General features: G+C 43.9%; 1 protein-coding gene across 1 annotated transcript in view; it reads right to left on the reverse strand.

Moving 5' to 3' along the window:
- itgav (integrin, alpha V) overlaps positions 1–22,010 on the reverse strand; it is a 50,960-nt gene that overhangs the window by 14,712 nt on the left and 14,238 nt on the right. Inside the window, exons 3-21 of the mRNA XM_049594333.1 lie at positions 15,731–15,822; positions 15,511–15,625; positions 15,345–15,406; positions 14,398–14,443; positions 11,935–12,057; positions 11,776–11,820; positions 11,497–11,540; positions 11,220–11,276; positions 9,745–9,797; positions 6,619–6,694; positions 3,983–4,112; positions 3,801–3,898; positions 3,629–3,722; positions 3,478–3,523; positions 1,600–1,707; positions 1,299–1,354; positions 989–1,143; positions 406–543; positions 214–281 (exon numbers count right to left, since the gene is read on the reverse strand). Coding sequence (XP_049450290.1) covers positions 214–281; positions 406–543; positions 989–1,143; positions 1,299–1,354; positions 1,600–1,707; positions 3,478–3,523; positions 3,629–3,722; positions 3,801–3,898; positions 3,983–4,112; positions 6,619–6,694; positions 9,745–9,797; positions 11,220–11,276; positions 11,497–11,540; positions 11,776–11,820; positions 11,935–12,057; positions 14,398–14,443; positions 15,345–15,406; positions 15,511–15,625; positions 15,731–15,822 — 1,606 coding nt within the window. The remainder of the gene's footprint in view (positions 1–213; positions 282–405; positions 544–988; positions 1,144–1,298; positions 1,355–1,599; positions 1,708–3,477; positions 3,524–3,628; positions 3,723–3,800; positions 3,899–3,982; positions 4,113–6,618; positions 6,695–9,744; positions 9,798–11,219; positions 11,277–11,496; positions 11,541–11,775; positions 11,821–11,934; positions 12,058–14,397; positions 14,444–15,344; positions 15,407–15,510; positions 15,626–15,730; positions 15,823–22,010) is intronic.

Consider the following 22,010-nt stretch of genomic DNA (forward strand, 5'->3'; position numbering starts at 1 on the left):
CGATGAACAAACATGACAGCGGCAGGACTACGAGGTCTGACCAAAGCTACCAAACTGACCACTGTACCACCTAACATTCCACTGTTTATCGAACAAGGTGAAACACAGCCTGTCCTCTGCTCACTCAGCCTCTGAATCACAGCGTCACTAAGTTTATATAACTGAGATCAGAGGTGTGAAGTTCGCAGCCTGAGGTCATCAACAGTTTCTCACCTCTTCACCGACAGCTTCAGGTCAGGTTTACAGATGTTGTCATCTCCACAATCCAACAGGATGTGAGCCTGAGGAGGGAGGGAGGAACAGGTTAGTCATACAATACTGAATACTTAAAGTTGAGGCACTGAAGGCATCAGTCCAACTAAATATAATAAATGTAAGACACACACACACACTCAGGTGTGTTACCTGCTTGGTGACGTTGGACGGCGCAGACATGTCGATGATGGGCAGCAGCCCCGTTTGATCTGCAGCTAGCTGGTAGTCCAGTTTGTACTCCATCGCCACGGAGATGGGCGTGATCTTATCCCGAAACTCACGGTCATCCTGAGAGACAGAGACACAAAGAGACAGAGACACAAAGAGACAACTCTTATTCTGAAGGAGTGAGACTTTGTGTCCACATGTAGCTCACAGATGCAGTCGTCAATGCAGCAGAATCATCAAAACCCAGAGCCTACAATACCCACAATGCACTTCTCCCTCTGACAGCAGTGTGGTAGACTCTGAGATGAGCTGCAACTTCTTTCTAACCCCACACCTCCAGATTGTTTTTACTTTTCTAACTTGTAGTCTTTAACTGACGCTGACTCAAGTGACATCACTGGAGGACACTTATCAAACGTCACACAGCTCCTCTGACACAGACACTGAAGGATTTACACACACGTGTAGTCAAACACAACCTGCTGTTAATAAAACGTGATAAACCTTTCCTACACCTTTCTGTGCTTCTTCTTCTCTGGTTGTAAAGTCCGTTTCATTTGCTCACCCTCAGGAAGACCTCCTGCTCCTCACAGGCCGGGGTTTTGCCGTTGGTCACCGTCATGTTCTTGGAGTACTGGAAGGTCCCACCATGCAGGAAACGGACACGTTTGGTTGCCTCCTTCTGCTTCAGACGGTCCAACAGGAGGTCCACACGGAAATCTGGAGGAGACGAAACAGAGAGGAGGTCACGACATTGCAGGACGTATGACTGATGTTGACATGATAAATCTGTGGTGTGTATGTGTGTATGTGTGTGTGTGTGTTAGCTGTCTTCACACAGCATCATTAGAAAATTCAGCTGCTGTTGAACTCACTGAGAGCAGCTGGAGCTCCGAATCCGTTGGCCTTCAGACAGTACTTCACCTTAAAACTGGAAACACGCAGAGTTCAGTCTGACAGTCTCTATGTTTAAAGTTCCAGTGTGAAGGATTTACATACGGGCAGAGATGGTGTTTCACATAATAAGCATGTTTTCATTAGTGTATAATCCCCTGAAAATAAAGCCCTGTCCATACAGATATTTTTGTAAACAGATATTTTCCTGTTCGCTGATCTTTCATGGGAAACTGATGTAAAATAAAATACTGATGATGATGATAAACAGATGCAACTCACCAGGACACCATAGTGCTGGTACCAGGGAGTGTGCAGGTCTTCTCCTCTGGGTTGATGATCAGAGGCGTTATGTCTAATGTGGCGTTCACACTGATCACTGGACGCGCTCTGACACACACACACATACAAATAAATTAGCAAGGGAACACACTGAGCCTGTTTACAACTGGTATTAACGTGCATCTCTGTGATCCAAAACCAAACTGATGGCCGACACTGTCAAGTACTCGAGTACTTGCAAAAAGAAAATCTAACATAAGAATAGGAATGTAAGGGCTCATTTATGTTCAACGTTAGAGACGGAGATGGACGGAGCCTTCTGTCCATATTTGTGCACATTTTCTGAAAGCTTACGGATACGGACGAAACAAAGCAGTACGTTGGAGATCATGGAGGCGTAGTTCGTAGTTCGAGTGTCGTAGTTCAAGCGAGATATGACGTAAGAGATGACGAAGAAATAAAAAATGGTGGAAAGAATTCTCTGTCCACATGTTGGTATTTATATAATGGCCGCACAGACCACCACTGTCTCAAATGCTGCCTCAGTTTAAAGCTACAATATTACGACCTCCTCCACCGTCTCCTCATTTATTGCTGTGTGAAACTTTTGACTCCGCCCTCTCGCGTTTCTATTGGCTGTATCTGTGACATCACAAAGAACACATGGAAGTATGAGGGCAGTGACGGACAAAATGTGTGAATAGCCATATCTATCTTCGAACGTAAAATAAGTGTAAATACAACGAGAGATTCATGCATTGAACAACCAGTCTCTACAAAGCCCATTAATTCATAAATATAATGTTAACATAAGAAAAATGAGCAAACTTTCTGTTGCTGCCGTTACACAGGTAGCAGCACCAGTAAATTCAACAACTGCTCAGTCAGCACGAGCTAACACAGCAGGGGCTAAATCCAACACTGGGACGTTTAACGGTCTCATTAAACTCAAGCCAACACTGAAACATCTCAACACCATCGTTAAACCTGTTAATAACCATCATCCGTGTGATGCTAACAGTAAGCCCTGTCACTGTGCGTTTGTTTTAACCTTCAGACCAGCTGCTCCCCAGCACGGAGCTCACACTCACACTAAAACTAAACTATCAAAGTTCACATGTGGGAGGCTGGGCTGCAAATACTTTAAATGTTGAACGAATACTGACATCCAATCAAGTCCTCGTGAATGCCCGTCCCAGCCCACACCTTTATCTATCATTTGTCTCCAGCTGACTTGTCTTCAGATTTTGCTTTTGCCTACGTCACATACGATAACGAACCCTGTGGACAGTTAGTACATCCACACTGTGGCTAGCTGTTTGCTAACATGCTTGCTACCTAAGTTAGCGATTGTGGCAGTAGAGCTGGAGATATGACTGTCTGCAGAATTCAACATGTCTCCTTCCACAGGGCGAAATGATGGGAACAAACTGTCTAAATCGTTGTAAAAAGGCAGGTTGTAGAGTGTTAACAGGCGAAACAACCACCATGTCCTGCAGCGATGATGTGTTTCCTGTTATCTTCTTGACGGGGACGAATCAGGATGCATCACTGTGGACACTACAAAAGATATGTGGTCAAATGCTTCCCAGACCACCCCGGCAAGTGTTTTCAGTGATTGGATCACAATGCGCCCTGGTGGTCGTTGCTGTACATTTGAGGTCGGATCACATGTTAGTTTCAGGTCTAAACAGGCGCATGTTTCTCTGCTGAAGGGGTTAAACATCTCCTAATAGCATCTATAAAGTCAGTAGGAGAAAACTCTTTGATATCAGAGGTGGCCTTGCTCATTAAACTGCTCACAGACACACACACACACAGCCTCAGCAGGGGCTGCATACACACACACACACGCACACACACGCACAGTAGGATTACCTGTATAAAACTGCTTTGTCTGCTCCGAACACTCCCACTATTAAATCTGAAAGACAGAGACACACATCAGCTTTTTACACAGCAGCAGTTCATGTGATCCCTGCTGTGTGTGTGTGTGTGTGTGTGTGTGTGTGTGTGTGTGTGTGTGTACCTGGGTATCCATTCTGGTCTATGTCAGTGTTTCCAGACATGGCGTATCCAAAACTAGCCGGCATGTAGCTGGACGCCCACTTCCCCTGCAGGACCTGAGGGACGAGACACACAGTTAACGTGACACAGCACAGTGTAAATCTGCAGACTCAGACCATGTCTGTGGTATTTACCTGTGAAGGTGTGGGGTCAGGTCCTCCAGGGCGGCCATTGTGGATGTAGACCAAACCGTGACGGTCGGGGCCTCCATAAGGAGCAGAGATGGCCACATCTGGAGGAAGACAGGAGACGTGAGGTGGAGCAGGAAACGATCCACGTCAGGGACTGTGTGTGTCTGTGTGTGTGTCTGTCTTACCATTGAAGCCGTCCTTGTCCAGGTCTCCCAGCGCTACGATGGCAGAGCCGTACCTGGCGTAATCATCCGACCCTGTGAGCAACTGAGGATGTTGGAAGGAAAACCCTCCCTTGCTCAGGTACACCGACACCTGGAGGACACATGCGCACGCACACACACACACACACACAGACTGTCAGCTGCAGTAGATAGGGAGGTTATTTGGTTATTTTTTCCTTTAAAGTAATAATTCACAAGCAACAAGACTGTGTGTATATCAGTGACTTCCTGTTTTATGTTGAATTCATGAAGAAAACTTTGTGACTGAAGAATCCAAAAAGGGAACATTTGATTAACAACAGCAAAACCATATCAAAACATCTGTTTACAAACTCTCACACAACTGGTTCAGAGGACTTTCACCTACAATATTTTCAATCAATCAATCAATCAATCAATCAATTTTATTTATAAAGCCCAATATCACAAATCACAATTTGCCTCACAGGGCTTTACAGCATACGACATCCCTCTGTCCTTAGGACCCTCGCAGCGGATAAGGAAAAACTCCCCAAAAAAACCTTTAACGGGAAAAAAAAACCCGGTAGAAACCTCAGGAAGAGCAACTGAGGAGGGATCCCTCTTCCAGGACGGACAGACGTGCAATAGATGTCGTACAGAACAGATCAGATTTTGATCTCATGCATGGACGAGTAGTGTACCTGAGCATGTGCGTGTGTTTGAACTCTGCTCAGGCAGAGCTCAGGCTCAGGCATGTTCAGGCCACGCTTGTGAAGAGCTGATCATACAACTGTGAAATGAGACCTGGATAATTCTGAACCAGCTGTGTGAGCATTTGTAAACAGATGTTTTGATATAGTTTTGCTGATGTTACAGGTGGACCCTGGTTACTTCAGTTTGTGAAGAATTTAGCTTTTTTTGGATTCTTCGGTCAACGTGGAGGCACGAGAGAAACAGTTTTCTCACGGTGAGAAACTGATACACACATAGTCCTTTTAAAGTTGAAATATTCCTTTTATTTTCAGTTTGGTTTGTTCCTCAGCAGGATTACAATAAAACCTGATTGCCGATTTTCATGAAGCTTGGTAGAAGGGTGAAGCCTGGGCTGAGGGAGAACCCATTGAAGTTGGTCTGAATCACAGGGATCCACAGATTATTGTTTTCTTTCGTTAACACTAGGGATGCACTGGAATGAAAATTTGTGGCCGAAGACGAAGCCGAATATTATTAAACGCTTGGCCGAATACCGAGTACCGAAAACCAAATATCATTGTTTAGTTTTTCATTAGTTTTTGCAGATGAACCCTCCAGATTAGTGTTGTCATGGTACCAAAATTGGATCCCACTGTGCGATACCAGTGAAAATATCACGGTTCTGAGTAGTATCACGATACCACAGTGAAAATGAGGCAGATGTGCCTTTTGTCATTTATAAAAAGATAAATCACTTTTCTATAATACATCAGTGATATTTCAATGGAATAAATTACTTATTGACTTATTCATACTTCAAAAACAGCATCAATAAGTGATTAACATAGGGGGGATCAAAATAAAATAAATAAATAAAATAAAAATCAACCAGCCACCCTCCTCCCCTGACAAGTAAAGAACAGTCCCTTCACAAGTAAAGAACAGTCCCTAAAGTGCGGTGAGGTTTGTGGACCGTTACTGCCACAAAGAGAGAAATGTGAACGGCTCGTTTCTCCTCTGACACATCACATACCTGTGTGCGGCTGGCTCGGCTGTTAAGGTACTTCTGGGCAGTCATGACGCCAAGAAGAGGATATTATTGGAGCCGACTTCTCCGTCGCTGGTAAGCCGATGGCCACCGTATTTGACAGGAATACATTAACGTTACTGTCTGTGTCTGTGACCCCCGTTCAACCCACAATCGGTGGGATTTGCCTTTCGTTTCTGCTGCTGGTTGAAATCTGTAGGTGGCTCGCACAGCGTGCTGAATGATTTAAGCCTATTTTGCTCGCACAAAACTATTTTTAGTCGCAAATGCGAGTGCAGTGAGGGACGGATTGCCACACTGCCGACATTTTACTCCGCGCATCACGGCACGCTGTTTGATTGCGTTGTCAAAACACGCCGCTATTATTCAGCCGTGCTTTTAACTTATTCCACCGAATACCGAATGTGTGTTTTTTGCAATATTCGGCCGAATATATTCGGTTACCGAATATTCGGTGCATCCCTAGTTAACACTGTGAGATGGGGCATTTGGTCTTGGTAAAGGTCTGTGGTCCCAATGTGCCTCTAGTTTTCTAATATTTCAAAGGAGTTAATTTGACCTTAATGGCATCAGAAAGTCTCTGGTGAGTCTTATTTCAATAACATGAGGCATTTTCAGGCCAAACTGTTTTGGGGAGCTCCCTCGAGAACTTCACACCTTCAAGGCCTTATTTCTGTTCGCATTCACACCTCCAACAGGAACGCTGAGACGTACAGCAAGCTGACTGGTGGTTGGTGGAAAAGTTTTTAGTGTAAGCATGCTAACCTTAGCGCTAACACACATCTTACTGCATCCTTCGTTCATCTTTAGCTGCATGTGTGTGCACAGGAATATTTAGTTACTAATGTGTGTGTGTGTGTGTGTGTGTGTGTGTGTGTGTGTGTGTGTTTCCTACCTGTCCGACCTCCCTCAGTTTTCCGTTGGCCACTCTGTCCATAAAGAGAGGAGCTCCAACCAGCACATCCACCAGACTAACAGACACACACACACACACACACACACACACACACACACACACACACACACACACACAGGAACCAAAGCAAACACATCATTAACACAGTAACTGAGTACATTTACTCGAGTACAAATTTAAGGTATTTCCATGTTATGCTCCTTTCTCCTTCTCCTCCACCTCAGAGGTTTTTACTGCACTACATTTGTCTGACAGTTACTTCCTGTCCAGTGAAAACCATGTATCTCCAGATGTGGATCAAGAGTTTCTTTATGTTAATTCTCAACAGTGATGGATGAAGTACCTGAGAGCCTCACTTGAATAAAAGTACAGATTTCTTACCAGTAAATCACTTTGTTAGAATATTACTTGAGTAAAAGTGAGTATCTGATATTTACTGTACTTAAGTATCAAATGTAATTTTATTATATTAAATATAATTAGTAAGTAAGTAAAAGTACAAGTACAAGTGAATGTTGGTGATAAAGCAGCGAGCGTTATGAATTATGAAGTTTATTTCTTCTGAACATGTACACCACCTTAAAAATAGAGCGTAACACTTTGAGGTCTTTTCACCACTTAAAGGATTTCAAGAACAAAATCTAGTTTTTCCCTCCCACTCCTTCATCCGTCCGTCTCTTCCTCCCATCCTCCATATTTTGTAGTAAGTCACAAAGATGTTCAGGGGAAATGTAACATGTAAAAGTATACATGTTATTTAGAAAATGTAGAGGAGTAAAAGTGAATATTGACAAAAAAAAGTATTATTACTTCTTTACATTAAACCACTCTTTCTTAAACTATATAAACTTTTTAAAAACCCTCTTGGATGACTGGAAAAGTCGTCCTCATAAAACAGTGAACAGGAAGTGTGTCTCAAGTCACATACTTGTGTTGGTGCGCTTCAATGTTAGAACACTATGTCCACTGTGTACTTCTTGTGTGGTGTGCTAATTTCATTAGGGTATTATCTCAAATCGCACACTGCTGTTTTGTACTTACCGGAAGTGACGCACTTCCTGTGGACGCACTTGTCAACTGATATTGCTTGTTTGTCAGACATGATAAATTGTCATGATGTACTAATTATTTGCCTTTCTCTGGAGTAAACCCTCAAATGTGCAACTACATTTGCGGTACCACATCATTACAGACACAACAAACATTACTGACGGCTTCTATTCAACAACACTTTTGGCACTTAGTGCAAAAAACATGTATAATTAACAGGCTCCTTGTTGTCCCAGCTGCCATGTCAAAAGTTGAGAAGTTTGCTACGCCACAACAATGGTGATCATTGAGGGTGAGAAGTGTCCGTCCTTCCACACTGAACCTTTGGATTGTTTTGAGTGCGTCAGTGGTACACTACATTGTCCCGTACAATGCAGCGTGAATGCACTTGTGCACTCAAATAGCAAGTGTTCGGCGTGTAAGTATGCAACTTGAGAAACACTGGAGCTGTTTTTCTGACTTTTTAGAGATATGTGGTTCTCACAGGACAGCCACACAACAAATATATGACCTTATAGAATCTGATGCAACACTGTAGGTTAAACTACCCAACAGGATATAAAGGAGTTCAAACGAGCATAACCTGAAACATCTGCAGCAACAAAATGACTGCAGCAGGAATATCCATCCAAAAACATCAGACAGAAGGAAAACATACTGACTTTGACTGAAACTACTTTAACGACATCCTGCTGAGAATACGTTTACTTTAGGAAGGCTCTGAAAAGAGGACTTTAACTTTTAGCGGAGTATTGTTAGTGTGGTGTTAGTATTTTTACTGCAGGGAAGGATCTGTAACACACACACTGACATTTCTCACTACAACACACGTGTCCTCAAGGCCTCGAACACACACACACACACACACACACACACACACACACACACACTGAAAGTATTTCCTGCCCCATAAAACACGTGTAAAGTGTTTGTTTTGAATTGTTTACATTGTTTGCATCACCTTGTGGTCTTCTTCGCCTGTCTTTAATTGGCACACTGCAACATTTTACAACACTTAACTGCCACCAGCTGTGATCACGCTGCAGGTGGCAGAGACGTGTGCTGTGTTGGAGATGTTTTTCATAGTTTGATATTAAAATGGACACATTAAGTCTGGAGTTACTACTTTCAAACCACTGATTTACTAAATCAAGTTTCACCTTTAAAACTTAAGAAATGTCTCAGGTACTTCAGACTTTAGTTTATGTGTCAGTCTGCTGGAGGAAATCAACAGCCATCAACTTTGTAAAACGACAGTTTAGACAACATGTCATCACACCTGAACAGAACAGCCTCACTCCCCGACACTACGACACTACTTCCACTCGATGAGAGCAGATGGCAGCTTCGACCTTCGCTGCTATAGCAACTTGAATTTAGCCCCGTCTCCCTGCGTGACTCCAACTCTAACCCACACTCGCAAGAATGTGCGGCCAGTTAGACTCCACCTCCATTAAAGTTAGGTAAGTTCTTCTCCTGTTAGTTTCGTCTCAAAATGAGGGAGTAGGGTGAGGCAGAGTGTACGGCCCAGTCCGGTGGGGGAGAGTTCAGTCTGCACAGACGTCTCTCCTTGGCTCTGCCTCCCTATGCTCCTTCTTACTTATCTATCTACCTTTGCTTTTTCCTACTCTTCTATCTATCTAACCCTTTGTCTCCCACTCTGACCCCCAGATGGCACTACTGCTCCCATTCATAGCCTCAAGTATGTACATCACGGATGGTAACATCTAGTCCTAAACTGAACAACATCACAACTCTTTTTGCTACTTTCACTTGTCCCTGCAATTTGACTACAAAACAAAACGCCAACTGTCATGAAATCAGGTGTTTCAGGCCGAAACAATCCCATAAACAGCCCACGAAATCCTGGAGGGACGGAGATATGACTCATTTCCAAAGACAAAGGGAGATGTTAAATCTCCAGGAGACAGAAAGAGTGTGAGGAGGAGGAGGAACCATCAGTGTGCTGCCAGGAGTCAACAGAGGATATAGAAGGAACTCTCCCAGTAGAAAATGTTACCTCTCAGCTGATAACTTCAACACAGACAGACTCACCCATCGTTATTAACATCAGTGGCAGCAACCGAATGTCCAAAGTAGGCCGCCATCTACAACAGGAGAGGAGGAGGGAATAATGGGCTCATGTTCTTAAATCACTTTAATATCACAGCCTGTAAATTGTAAAAACATAACAGACAAATAAACAGAAACGCATCGGCTTCTATCGTGAAAACATCAACAGGAAGTGTTTTTCAGTTTAGTGACAGGTCTCATCAGACTCATGTACACGTTTACTGCCTGTTAACTCAGCAGGACGAAGAGGAGGAAGAGGAGGAGGAGGAGGAGGAGGAGGAGGAGGGGTTAGTGCTAAAACTAATCATTACCCAGCTGTTCATGGTGCTTTTACATCCACTACCTTTACACTCTATGTTTCAGACTCTTATTTTTTCCCTGCATGTTTTTCTTTTTAAACATGTTTACTGAATGTTGTTGGAGGCAGCCTGAGGTCGAACGCCTGCTTCTCTGTTGCTGGTTCTGTTCAGAGAGCTGAGACACTGATGAGCCGCTCTGAGGTCAGCAGCAGTTTGATTTAAAGGATCAGATGAGTCACAGAGCTGATTCAAAAGCAAAATACAGGATCACTGTGACTAACATGGGCTGGACATCAGACAAACGTCTGGGGGCGCAGGAAACAGATGAAAGAGAGGCTGGTGTGTTCAGAGGAACAGTTATGGAGGACGGACAGGAAAGTGAGGAGGAACTCTTTCATTAACGTCTGCTGATGACAGCCTCTTTTCCTGCCATTTATGTTTCTGTCTCCTCCTCCAATCACACCTCCCCTCCTCTCCCTCACTGCTGTGATCGTCCTCCATGACCAAGTTTGGAAATAATCACGTCAATGTTTACACTTCAACAACTCTAACTACTACTCTCCGGACACCATTTTAAAATGATCAGGACAGAAAGCTCAAAGCTGACACTTCAAGTCTAATTGTTACTTTGGGGCGTGTTACCTGATTTTGTGTTTTATTTTTCATTTCTCTTTGTTTCAGACAGAAACTATTCTTTTTTTCTGTTTTGTTAAGAGATGTACAGATTGTTAAATTTTGGGCCGATACCGTTTTTGTTGTTGTTAACCCAACTACTAATATGTCTGAGCGAGTGTCTGCATTTTCACCATCAGAATTTATAAATAAAATATCAACAGAAATTTCCACATCAGCTGTAGCCATCTTTTGAAATGCCTTCATGGCGCTGCTTATTGCAAAACTAGTTTTATGTTCGCCGTAGTGTCGCTGGTGCGAGGGTGTGCCATTGGAAAAATTACGTCATCACGTCTATAAGTTGTCCGTCATCGTCTGAAACCCGCCCCATATTAGATAAACAGTTTTGATTGGCTCAACGCGGGCCAGATGGGCTAATAATCTGTGTGACATGATCTCCACATCAGTCTGGTCCCAAACTGAAGGCTCAAACAGATACAGATAAACAGTAACCATCCGGGTTGTAGGCGGTGTCCTCCAGCTCACCTGTGTTCCTGTGAAGTTCACCATGGACTCCATGTTGGCGCCGTTGAAGATGTTCACCTAAAACATTAAACACAACACGGGATGTCAGCCGAGCTTCACGCACACTTCAACATCGGCAGTTTAAAACTGGACTGTGCACAGACACTGAAGTGACACCACGAGACTGTATGGAGACAGTCTTCTTTCACCATGACAACGACACACATCTGTCCATCCTGTGGGTATCAGAGAGTGTATGTGTGTGTGTGTGTGTGTGTGTTGAACCTTTAACACTTACATAACCCAGTGCTTTGTCCCCACGAGGAACTCCGGTCACATAATCTGTAGAGGACAGAAAAACACAACTGTCACTAGTTCAGTCAGCGAACGACTGTTTGATCATCACAAATCATTAATCTATATTAAAATACAATTCATCAATGAGCTGTTTGGTCTGTTAACTGACAGAAAACTGTAGAGAACGTCCACATTGTCATCAGATGTTTTAGTACAGAAACCGAAAGGAGCAGAAGTGTTCTACGTTAAATTAAAGGAGGAGATTAGTCTTTGTTCTCACCTTCTTTTCCGTCATTGTTGAAGTCTCCGACCGTCACAGAGTACCCTGAGAACATTACATAGATCATTACAGAACTCCGTCTGCTGAGGCAGGAGAATGTTCTCTACTTTAATTTAGACCCGTGTGTGTGTGTGTGTGTGTGTGTGTGTGTGTGGTTACCGAGGTAACTGTCGTCATACTGAGCGATGGCCGACCCGGTGGCAAGAGTGTTTGCGTACGTGGTGTAGAGGTGTCCATCAAACCGGGTGAAGATCTCAGAGACGTCATCAGAAATCAGCTGACCTGAAGAGGGAGGAGAAAGTTAGAGAACATTTGAGAACAGAGGAGAGAAGGAGAACGTTATGCCGGGTTCACACCACATGACATTTCTGTCCGTTCCCATGGTCACTGCGTCAGATTTGGTGATTGGGGAGTCATTAAATCATGCCATGACTTGGCCGACAGACATGACACACTCCACGATGGTACACACCAATTATCCCCGGTTGTCTTTCATGACGTATGTGATGTCATCAGGTTATTCTTGTCCTATTTTTATTACTTTTACTAACATTTGAGTCACTGTGTCTGTTCATGTGCCAGCTGAAATGTTGTAGTAACATAAAAAGCACCACCAGATGGGCGGAGCAACATTTGAAGTACTGTACACAAACATGCAAGTCACTGACTCCTCCACAACAAGTTCCTGCAAATGTTTCACAATAAAAGCCTTTTTAGAAAATGAATTCTCTCAACCAAAGTTATACGGGGCTTTTAATTTGAAAAAGATACACGAAGTGTTGAGTTTGAAATGACGATGCATTAACGCTAATAAGGCAACGGGAGCAGATAAAAAGTAAAAATATAAAAATACAGAGGGATTAATAAATAACTGCCTCTGCTGTTTCACACCATCATTTTTCCCTTTTTACTCTGTGTGGTAACGTCCCTACAGGAAGTGTCAGAAAGGCTGGGCTGTTGTTGACATACAGTTTCCACGGCAGCAGATTGCTCTGTGTTTCTATTGGTCAAAGTGACGGCTGTGATGGGAGCAGTCGTGAACGACAAATAGAAAATCAAACATCAAAAATCAAACGTCCACTATGACACACTACACATGCCGACACTGTATGACATTGTGTCAGGCTACAATCGAGCTGATATCGTGTAGTGTGTGCACGGCATTACAGAAGAGAGCAGAGAACGCAGGAGAACGAAATGGGAATTTAAGAAAGAGAAGGAGAACATTAAGGAACAATAGGAGGGGGTAGATCAGAGCAGAATCTAAGGAACAGAATGCGTTGGCTAAAGGCTGAAACACTTTTGGTTTAGAAAAACACAGAACATGTAATTAAAGGAGCCGCAGAGACACAGTGTTAACAAGGGTCTAATCAGAACCAGAGGGGTGTGTGTGTGTGTGTGTGTGTGTGTGTGTGTGTGTTGAGTCAACAGGAAACAATAATTAGGCAAACACAACCCAGAGAGGAAACATGTAGTGACGACTCAGTGTTCAGGATACACTCTGTCACAACCTCTAGTGTCAGACCATAACACACACACACACACACACACACACGCCTTGTCTGAACCCTCACCTGCTGATTAAACTCTAAGCTGGTGACGGTGCTGCAGATCTGGTGATCTGAATGATGTGAATCTGTCACTGTGTCCAACATGAAGGTTCTGCAGACATGAGGACAGTCTGTTTCCCATCATGTCTGACACCACACATCATGATATCTGAGGAGAGTGTCAGTCACACTGAATCAAACGGTGGTCTCACACCTATCATGTCTGATTCAGTTACAATGAACCCCGGTGCAGAACAAAGAACCGGATCAAGACCGCTGCCAGTCAGACTCTGGTGGTCTCAACACAAACCCACCACCCACAGCACTGTGTGAGAGGAGAGATGTGAGCTTAGCAGGGTTCTCTTTTTAAAGTGTGAAGAACAGAAAAGTGAGGAAACGACGAGGAGAACATTAGAAAAAGCAAGAGAACATCCATGTGAAGTCTCTGTGGAACCAGCTCCTGAACTTGAATAAACATCCACATCGCTCGCCACACTGCAGAGTCACAGCACCAGAAACATCACGACCTCTGGATGATGTGTTTGATTCCCACAGTGACACAGCACAGCGTGTCATTCTGAACCAGCAGCATCACGAACCACCACAACACAACGTGCAGCCGAGTCACCGGTCGAGACAAACAACACAAACGTGTCTTCAATGATCTGGAGCTAAATATTTGTTACAGTGTCAGAACTCTTAAAACACTCCCAAACATGTCCTAATAACAAAAGGACCCACTCACACACGCACAGCTCCACAGCGCTACAAGTGGAAAAAAACTGTGCAGGGTACTTTTAGTTTGTGAACACAAAGTTATTATTACTGATTAAAGTCAAAGTATGAAACAGGATCCAAGCTGTAATAAAGAGGACTTCTCCTTTAAAGGCCTGTCAGAGAATCTGGGGACAGAAAACTGCCAACTGGCAACTCCGCGTTTCAGGAGGGGAATCCTTATCTTCTGTTATTCACAGTGAGCTGCTGCAGAATTCACCTGCTGACTGTAGGGAGATGACATGAACATGGACACACACACATTAATACACACTAACACACTCTCACACACACTCACCCTGCCAGTAGAAGCTGCCAGGTCCTCCCACCACCACTCTTTTGTCCTGATGAAAACACAAAAACAAAGAAACTAGAATAACCACCTTGTGGTTGTGTACTTCAGCAAACAAGCTGCAGTTACAGTTTACACTCACATCTGTGAAAACATGGATGTGTTTTTGGAATCAAACTCCTATTGAGTTTCAAGATATACAAAGATGATAAAAGCAAGAATACGTACTGATGCATCGTGTTGGAGACACACGGACATATAAGAGAGATTTTTATTACTTTTACTTCTTAAGCGGGATTTATGTTGTGCCTCAGCTCTACGCCGTAGCCTATGCACGGACCAACGCTGTTATGAGCATTTATACTTGTGCTGTGGTCTGTCTGTGTCACTCTGCATGTTACACCTCCAAGATGGTGGAGTGCTATAAAGTTTAATTGATTAAAAACACACATTAAACACACTCACAGCATTCACAGACAAACACTTGTCCTTATCTGGACAAATTTTCCCCACAAATACAACATGCTAACGTTATTAGCACAAGCCTATGGCATTTTACATTGTATAAATTAGCCTAGCAGCTTGCAGAGATTTCCTCTGTTCATATGAAGCCAGGATAAAACACAAACACGGGACTTAAAATGGTATTTTTTGCAGGCTTTATTGTCTTCACAATTTATTGTTTCTTATCTGTGAAATTAAAGTAAATAAAAGTTTTGTTTCCACTGAGGGAAATGGTTTCAGCTTACTTGCCGTGACGCATAGTTACATTTCTGGGGAGGTGCATGTCAGGCTACAGCATTGAGTCGACGCATGAGTATAAATACTGCATTATTGGCTGCTCAGGTCAGTGGTGGCGGAAGTATTCAGGACCTTTACTTCAGCGAAAGTATGAATACCACAATGTACAAACACTCTGAAAGAAGTAAAAATAAAGGAAGATAAGTTGGTACCTTTAAGAAGTCGGCACTGAAGCCGGCCTGGCAGAAGCCCTGTCCCTCAGGTGAGCTTAACTCTGGACAGAAAAATAATTTATATCACACATTTTACAGGTAAACAGGTGATGAATGATTTTTATTATTATTGCAGATATTCAGTGGAGAAAAGAAAAGAACAGACTTGATCTGCAGGGAGAGTACTCGACCACCGTCGATCCTTTCTTCAGGTAACACGTTCCCACCGGCTCTCGCTCGGAGACGCCAAAGGTCGACCATTGATACAGAGGAGCACAGGCCTGGAAGACACACACAAAACTCAGACCAACATGGACGCTGCTCAGCGGAGGCCAGGTTCAGACCAGGAAACAATCATTGTGTCATTCTGTGTGTGTGTTTCTCACCAGGATGTGTTCTCCATCAGATCGTACCGAGGCACCAAACCACTGTTTGGATTTAAACTCCATCGGAACTCCTGCGTCATTCTTCCTGTCATCTGCAAAGACACAAAGAGAGAATAATCATTACTGATGCATATTAATTGTCATAGAACACAGAGTCCAAAATCCAAAAGTCCAAGACTAACACCATCTCTCTGCAACTGGGTCCTTCACTTATTGACAAACAGTCAAAAGTCTGTTTAGACCCATGGCGTCTCATCTTCCACTATCACACTCAACACCGGCTCCCCACAGGGATGTGTCCTGGGCCCCCTGCTGTACATGCTCCTCACATGTGATTGTTCTGCAAGGTGAGGTTTGCAGGTTTGCAGATGACACGGCTGTGGTTGGACTGACCTCCAACAATGACTGTGGACAGGCCAGAGGTGAAAGAACCGGTGCAAATTCAAACAATCTCTGCATTAGTGTGGAGAGGACCGAGGAGATGGTTGGGGACTTCAGGAGGAGAGGCCACAACCCCCCTTCCCATCGTCACCACAGGGTCTAATAAAAACAAAACTAAAACTAAACATTTTTAAACAACAGACTCAATTGAAACAAGCAAACCCACCCTGGAAACTGACACCAAACTGAAAACAAAAATTAAAAAGGAAATAACAATAACTAGAATTACTGCTCCGTGGTTGTTTGCCTCCACTTGCCAGTCAAGTTTCTGCCACGGTTTCCATCCATGTCAGTGAAAACATGGATGCTTCACACACAGAAGATCTATACAATCAGCACAGTTTCAAGATTAGAGTCACCAATTCAGTATCTGACCAAATGTCTCCCCTTCTGTTCCTGAAATACGACACTGAATAACTGCCCATGAAGTGTTTTATGCAGAACATTATGATGTCACAGTGAAATTGACCTTTGACCCTTTCTATATAAAGCGTCACCACTTCATTATTTTATCTTGTTAGACATTTGTGTGAAATTTTGTCATAATTAGCGTGAGAATTCTTGAGTTATGAAAACATGTTTTGTGAGGTCACACTGACCTTGACCTTTGACCTTTGACCACCGAATTTGAATCAGTTTATCCTTCAGTCCAAGTGGACAGTTGTGTCAAATATAAAAAAAGGAATTCCCTTGAGGTGTTCTTGAGACATCATGCCCATGAGAATGAGACAGATGCAAGGTCACAGTGACCTTAGCCCTTGACCTCCAAAAACAAATCAGCGCATTCTTAAGTCGAAGTCAACCTTTGTGCCAAATTTTAAGAAATTCCCTCACAGTGTTCTTGAGACATTGCGTTCACAAGAATGAGACAGACAAGGTCACAGTGACCTTGACCTTTGACCTATGACCTATAACCATCAAAAACTAATCAGTTCATTGTTGAGTCCAAGTGGGCATTTGAGGCATTCTTGCAATATCTCGTTCACAAGCATGGTACGGACATATGTATGTATGGATGAATGGACATCTAGTAAACATAATGCCTCCAGTCACGGCTGTCACTAACTAATGAAACTCAACTTAAACTAAACATTATTAAACAATAAAAACTAAACTGAAACAATCAAAACATCACTGAAAACTGACACTAAACTGAAAAGAAACCGAGTCAATTTGATCTCATGACATATACATACATATATATAACCTTTCAGTTTTCAGTGGACAGTTTTATTTTCATTAATCAGTTTCCAGTTAACGAGATCAATCCCACAGTCCACAGAGTATATAAAGTGTCCTGTATCCACACTGTGTCTGTATGTGTAGTAATGAGGAGGCAGCCAGCAGCCAGCCCCGCCCTGCTCTCAGCCTGGAGCCAGCTGGCTCAACTTATGCTGCGTTCAAAGACAAAAACACCAGAGAGCTCTGTGAGTGGCTGCTGAAACAAAAGCAGAGGTCCCACACAGATCTGACACAGCACACAGATAAGAGGTAGATCAATATTTAAGCCTGGTTTGGCATGTTATGGGCAGACAGGGAGGAAACGTTGGGGATTTTCCATCAAGTTGGGAAACTCCGGCCTGATGACAGACGTCAGCTGCTGGATTTAAAAAAAAACAAAAAACTGTGTGACTGATAAAGCAGTGGCCGCAGTATTCTGGTACCATCCCACACTGTGGGTTAAAAACATAAGAGTTCAGAAAAACAAATCGGATGTTTTTTTCCCTGACATGTAATTATGTTGGTCATGATGCCAAGTGTTTGTGCCAGCTAGTAACCATCCTAACAGCACTGTAACCATGACAACAGACTCTTTGTCTCTTTGTGTTTTGGTTTGTCAATGGAGGACTTCAACCCTGAACCAAAGAAATTAGTTCATGTCGACGGTCACATGATGAAAAACGATCCACAGCTACGACAGCAGCTCCGTGAGGCCGTGACGCTCAACTGAGTCCAAAATCTGATTTTAAATCACTTTAAATAAAAGACATAATTATCTGAAGGATGGTGTCAGAATAAAGGTGGAAGTAAAAACAAGACGAAGGAGAGAAACTAAACTCCAAACCACAGAGATTCTACAGAAGCTACAGACGTACTGAGAGATGAACACACTCTCAGTACGACTTCTTAAACACCTTTCTCTCTGGTCTCCTGCAGACAGAGGTGAGAAGAGTCTCAAAACACACACAGCTTGTTTGAGAGGGAAAAGCAGGGTCATCGGATGTTGGCTGCAGTCGGCGAGACATCACCGCTACCCGCTTGAGGGCAGGAGGCCCGGCTTTTGGACCTACTGCAGAGAAGGTCCATCTCTGGTGTGGCTCGGCACGTCTAAACTGACAATGGAAACGGATTTTGCCTCTCAGAGTTGTACGTATGCTGCTGCAGTAACTTCATTCATCTCACAGACTGATTAAGCTTAGCATGTGCAACTTACAGATTGATGTCACACTGTAGACTAATGAACAGACAGATTAAACAGAGGAGCAGCAACTTGGGGTATATCTATATAAACGGTGTTGTCTAAATTTATATCTTGCTTGAAAATATATAACTATATTGTACATAGTCGTTATATCGCTCAGTCCTTCAGTCACTTTTCTGAAACTGTTTTCTGCTCCTCTGCTGAGTGTTAAACCTCCATTCAGTCTCCTCCTGCTTCTGTTTTAATGCAGCACAGTTCACAACATATTTTCTGTTCCTGTTGTCCAACAACAAAACAAGTATGAAAAGTGATTTTGGTGCTGTGGTGATGATAAAGATATGTATTTCATAGTTGTGACTTTGGGTGTTCAAAGAGGGTTAGAAACAACTTGAGTCTGACATCTTAACTTCACAGTCTCTCAGCTCCACCCTCACTGAGCAGCTTACATCATCGTTTAGCAAAAGCTCAGCTCATGTCAGCTCAGACACACTCAAACACTGAGCTGGAGTTTCAAGATTTTATCAGTTTGAGTCTGAAACTGAGGAAAAGATGTGTTTATATATTTAACAGTCTTAATGTGGATGGACTGTGGCCTCAGAATCATATTTATATCTTTCTTTTCCCCCCACACTTCCTGTTATGAGCCGCACCAGTAAATGTATATTTGTGGAGGAGTCACACTTCTGGAAGAAAAGAAAAAATCAAGTAAGAACAAAAGCTTGTGGTGCTTCATGGTTAGACAGCAAGAATAGGACGGACTAACACACTGAGTCAGAGTCATAATGCCCCACACACACACACACACACACACACACACACAAGAATTCCAGTTAATTCTCTGGTCCAGTAAAGCTTTGGCCAGCAATCATGTAGGTTAGATCAACAACAAAGAACTCTATTGTGGGAGGGAAAAACACACACACACACACACACACACACACACGCACGCACACACACACACACACACACACACACACACACACCCCCGCACGCACACACAGACAGAGGGCAACATAACTAGGCCACTGACTAACAGCACTACAGCCAGAGGCAACAACATCAGTGTTCAGTCTATCAGTTTCTACCAGAGCCTGCAGCAGTGTCTACAGGGTCTGCAGGCTCTGTAGGGTCTGTGAAGTAGTCTCTAGGGTCTGCAGGGTCTCAGGGTCATCTGCATGGTCTGTGGGGTCATTTGCAGGGTCTATGGGGTCTGTAGGGTCTGCAGGGTCATCTCCGGGGCCTGTAGGGTCTGCAGGGTGTCAAGGTTATCTGCAGGGTCTGTGGGGTCTGTAGAGTCATCTGTATGGTCTGTAGGGTTGTCTTCAGGGTCTGTGAAGTCGTCTGTTGGGTCTCAAGGGTCTGTGGAGTCGTCTGCAGGGTTAGTAGGGTCTTCATCAGGGTCTGTGGGGTCATCTGCAGGGTTAGTAGGGTCTTCATCAGGGTCTGTGGAGTCGTCTGCAGGGTTAGTAGGGTCTTCATCAGGGTCTGTGGAGTCGTCTGCAGGGTTAGTAGGGTCAATTGTAGGATCTGAAGGGTCTGTAAGGTCTGTAGCTCTGTAGGGTCTGTAAGATCTGTAGGGTCTGAAGGGTCTGAAGGGTCTGCAGGGTCAGTAGAGTCTGCAGGCTCTGTAGGGTCTGTAAGGTCTGAAGGGTCTGAAGGGTCTGCAGGCTCCGTAGGGTCTGTAAGGTCTGTAAGGTCTGAAGGGTCTGAAGGGTCTGAAGGGTCTGTAGGGTCTGCAGGCTCTGTAGGGTCTGAAGGGTCTGTAAGGTCTGAAGGGTCTGAAGGGTCTGTAGGGTCTGTAAGGTCTGTAAGGTCTGAAGGGTCTGTAGGGTCTGTAGGGTCTGCAGGGTCTGTAAGGTCTGTAGCTCTGTAGGGTCTGTAAGATCTGTAGGGTCCGTAGGGTCTGAAGGGTCTGTAAGGTCTGAAGGGTCTGAAGGGTCTGTAGGGTCTGCAGGGTCTGTAAGGTCTGAAGGCTCTGTAGGGTCTGAAGGGTCTGTAAGGTCTGAAGGGTCTGAAGGGTCTGCAGGCTCCGTAGGGTCTGTAAGGTCTGTAAGGTCTGAAGGGTCTGAAGGGTCTGTAGGGTCTGAAGGGTCTGTAGGGTCTGAAGGGTCTGTAAGGTCTGTAGGGTCTGAAGGGTCTGAAGGGTCTGAAGGGTCTGTAGGGTCTGAAGGGTCTGTAAGGTCTGTAGGGTCTGAAGGGTCTATAGGTTAATCTACAGGGTCTGTAGGGTCTGTAGGTTAATCTACAGGGTCTGAAGGGTCTGTAAAGTCATCTTTAGGGTCTGTGGGTCTGAGGGTCTCAGTGTCTGCAGGATGTTTGGCTCAGAGGCACGTCAGCAGGGCAGCTGCTTGTTGTTGCGGCCAGCTGCAGACTGAATGTTGCTGAAACGTAAACATCCTGTACAGACTGGAGGAGATTTGTCAGAGCTGTGTGAGACAGATTCACCTTTTATGGACAGAACAGGCCTCAACAGCTCAGAGGCTGGTGTACGTCAGGTATTCATGTGTGTGCTGCTGTTAGAGAAATGAGCCAGGCTGATACATCAGACCACATTAATTAACTGTAGATACATGTACTGATAGGTCAGGAGAAACTGCAGTATTGATCCATCTGTCTGGACCAATACATCAATTCAGTGATCAGCAATTCAGTATCACTGATTTAAAGTGAAAACGTTGATTCATATCTGTCATCTTCTTGGGGATGCGCTTTTATTTTGAAATTCTGCCTCACTGGCTGACACAATAAATCCATTTTCTCTAACGTCATGTAAACGTACTGAGACGTCTGCCTGCAGGTGAGCTCGCCTCATCCCCCCCCCCCCCCCCCGGAGCGTTCTCTTCAAGTCTGTTTTGACTTTAACTCCAGTACACTGAGAAACACTAAGAGCTTCCCTGGTGGTGATTGGCTGAATCAGCATTGTGTGAACTTGTCTGGCGAGGACTTGAATGTAACAACAACTGGAGTCCTGTCAAGTTTTAACATCCTGTCATTTAACGCATCGGTTCTTCAAACAATATCAAACGAGGAGCAGAATTCACTCTTTAACAACCTCAGTTAAGTTTTAACCCAAAGTAAGTTTTTAGATCCATCAGTGATGCAGCCAATCAGACGAAATCAGACCAAACAGTCGTCTTCCTGTTAATTATCACAGTTTCAGCTCAGCACCGTTAACTGAAACATAAAACACCATCACTTTAACAGACTGATGGAGCCAAAAACGTTACGCATACCCCGTCTCTGAAAAGAGCTGCAGTGTGTGTGTGTGTGTGTGTGTGTGTGTGTTAGTGTGGTGAGTTTGTTACTTCCTACTTTCATGGCTGAGGTCTCCCACAGAATACCAACGAGACTCTATACAACAAGTCGCACTTACACACACAGACACACACACACACTGCTATGTACACTTCACTGTTT

The sequence above is a fragment of the Epinephelus fuscoguttatus genome, linkage group LG13 (genome assembly GCF_011397635.1).
Source record: "Epinephelus fuscoguttatus linkage group LG13, E.fuscoguttatus.final_Chr_v1".
NCBI lineage: Eukaryota > Metazoa > Chordata > Actinopteri > Perciformes > Serranidae > Epinephelus > Epinephelus fuscoguttatus.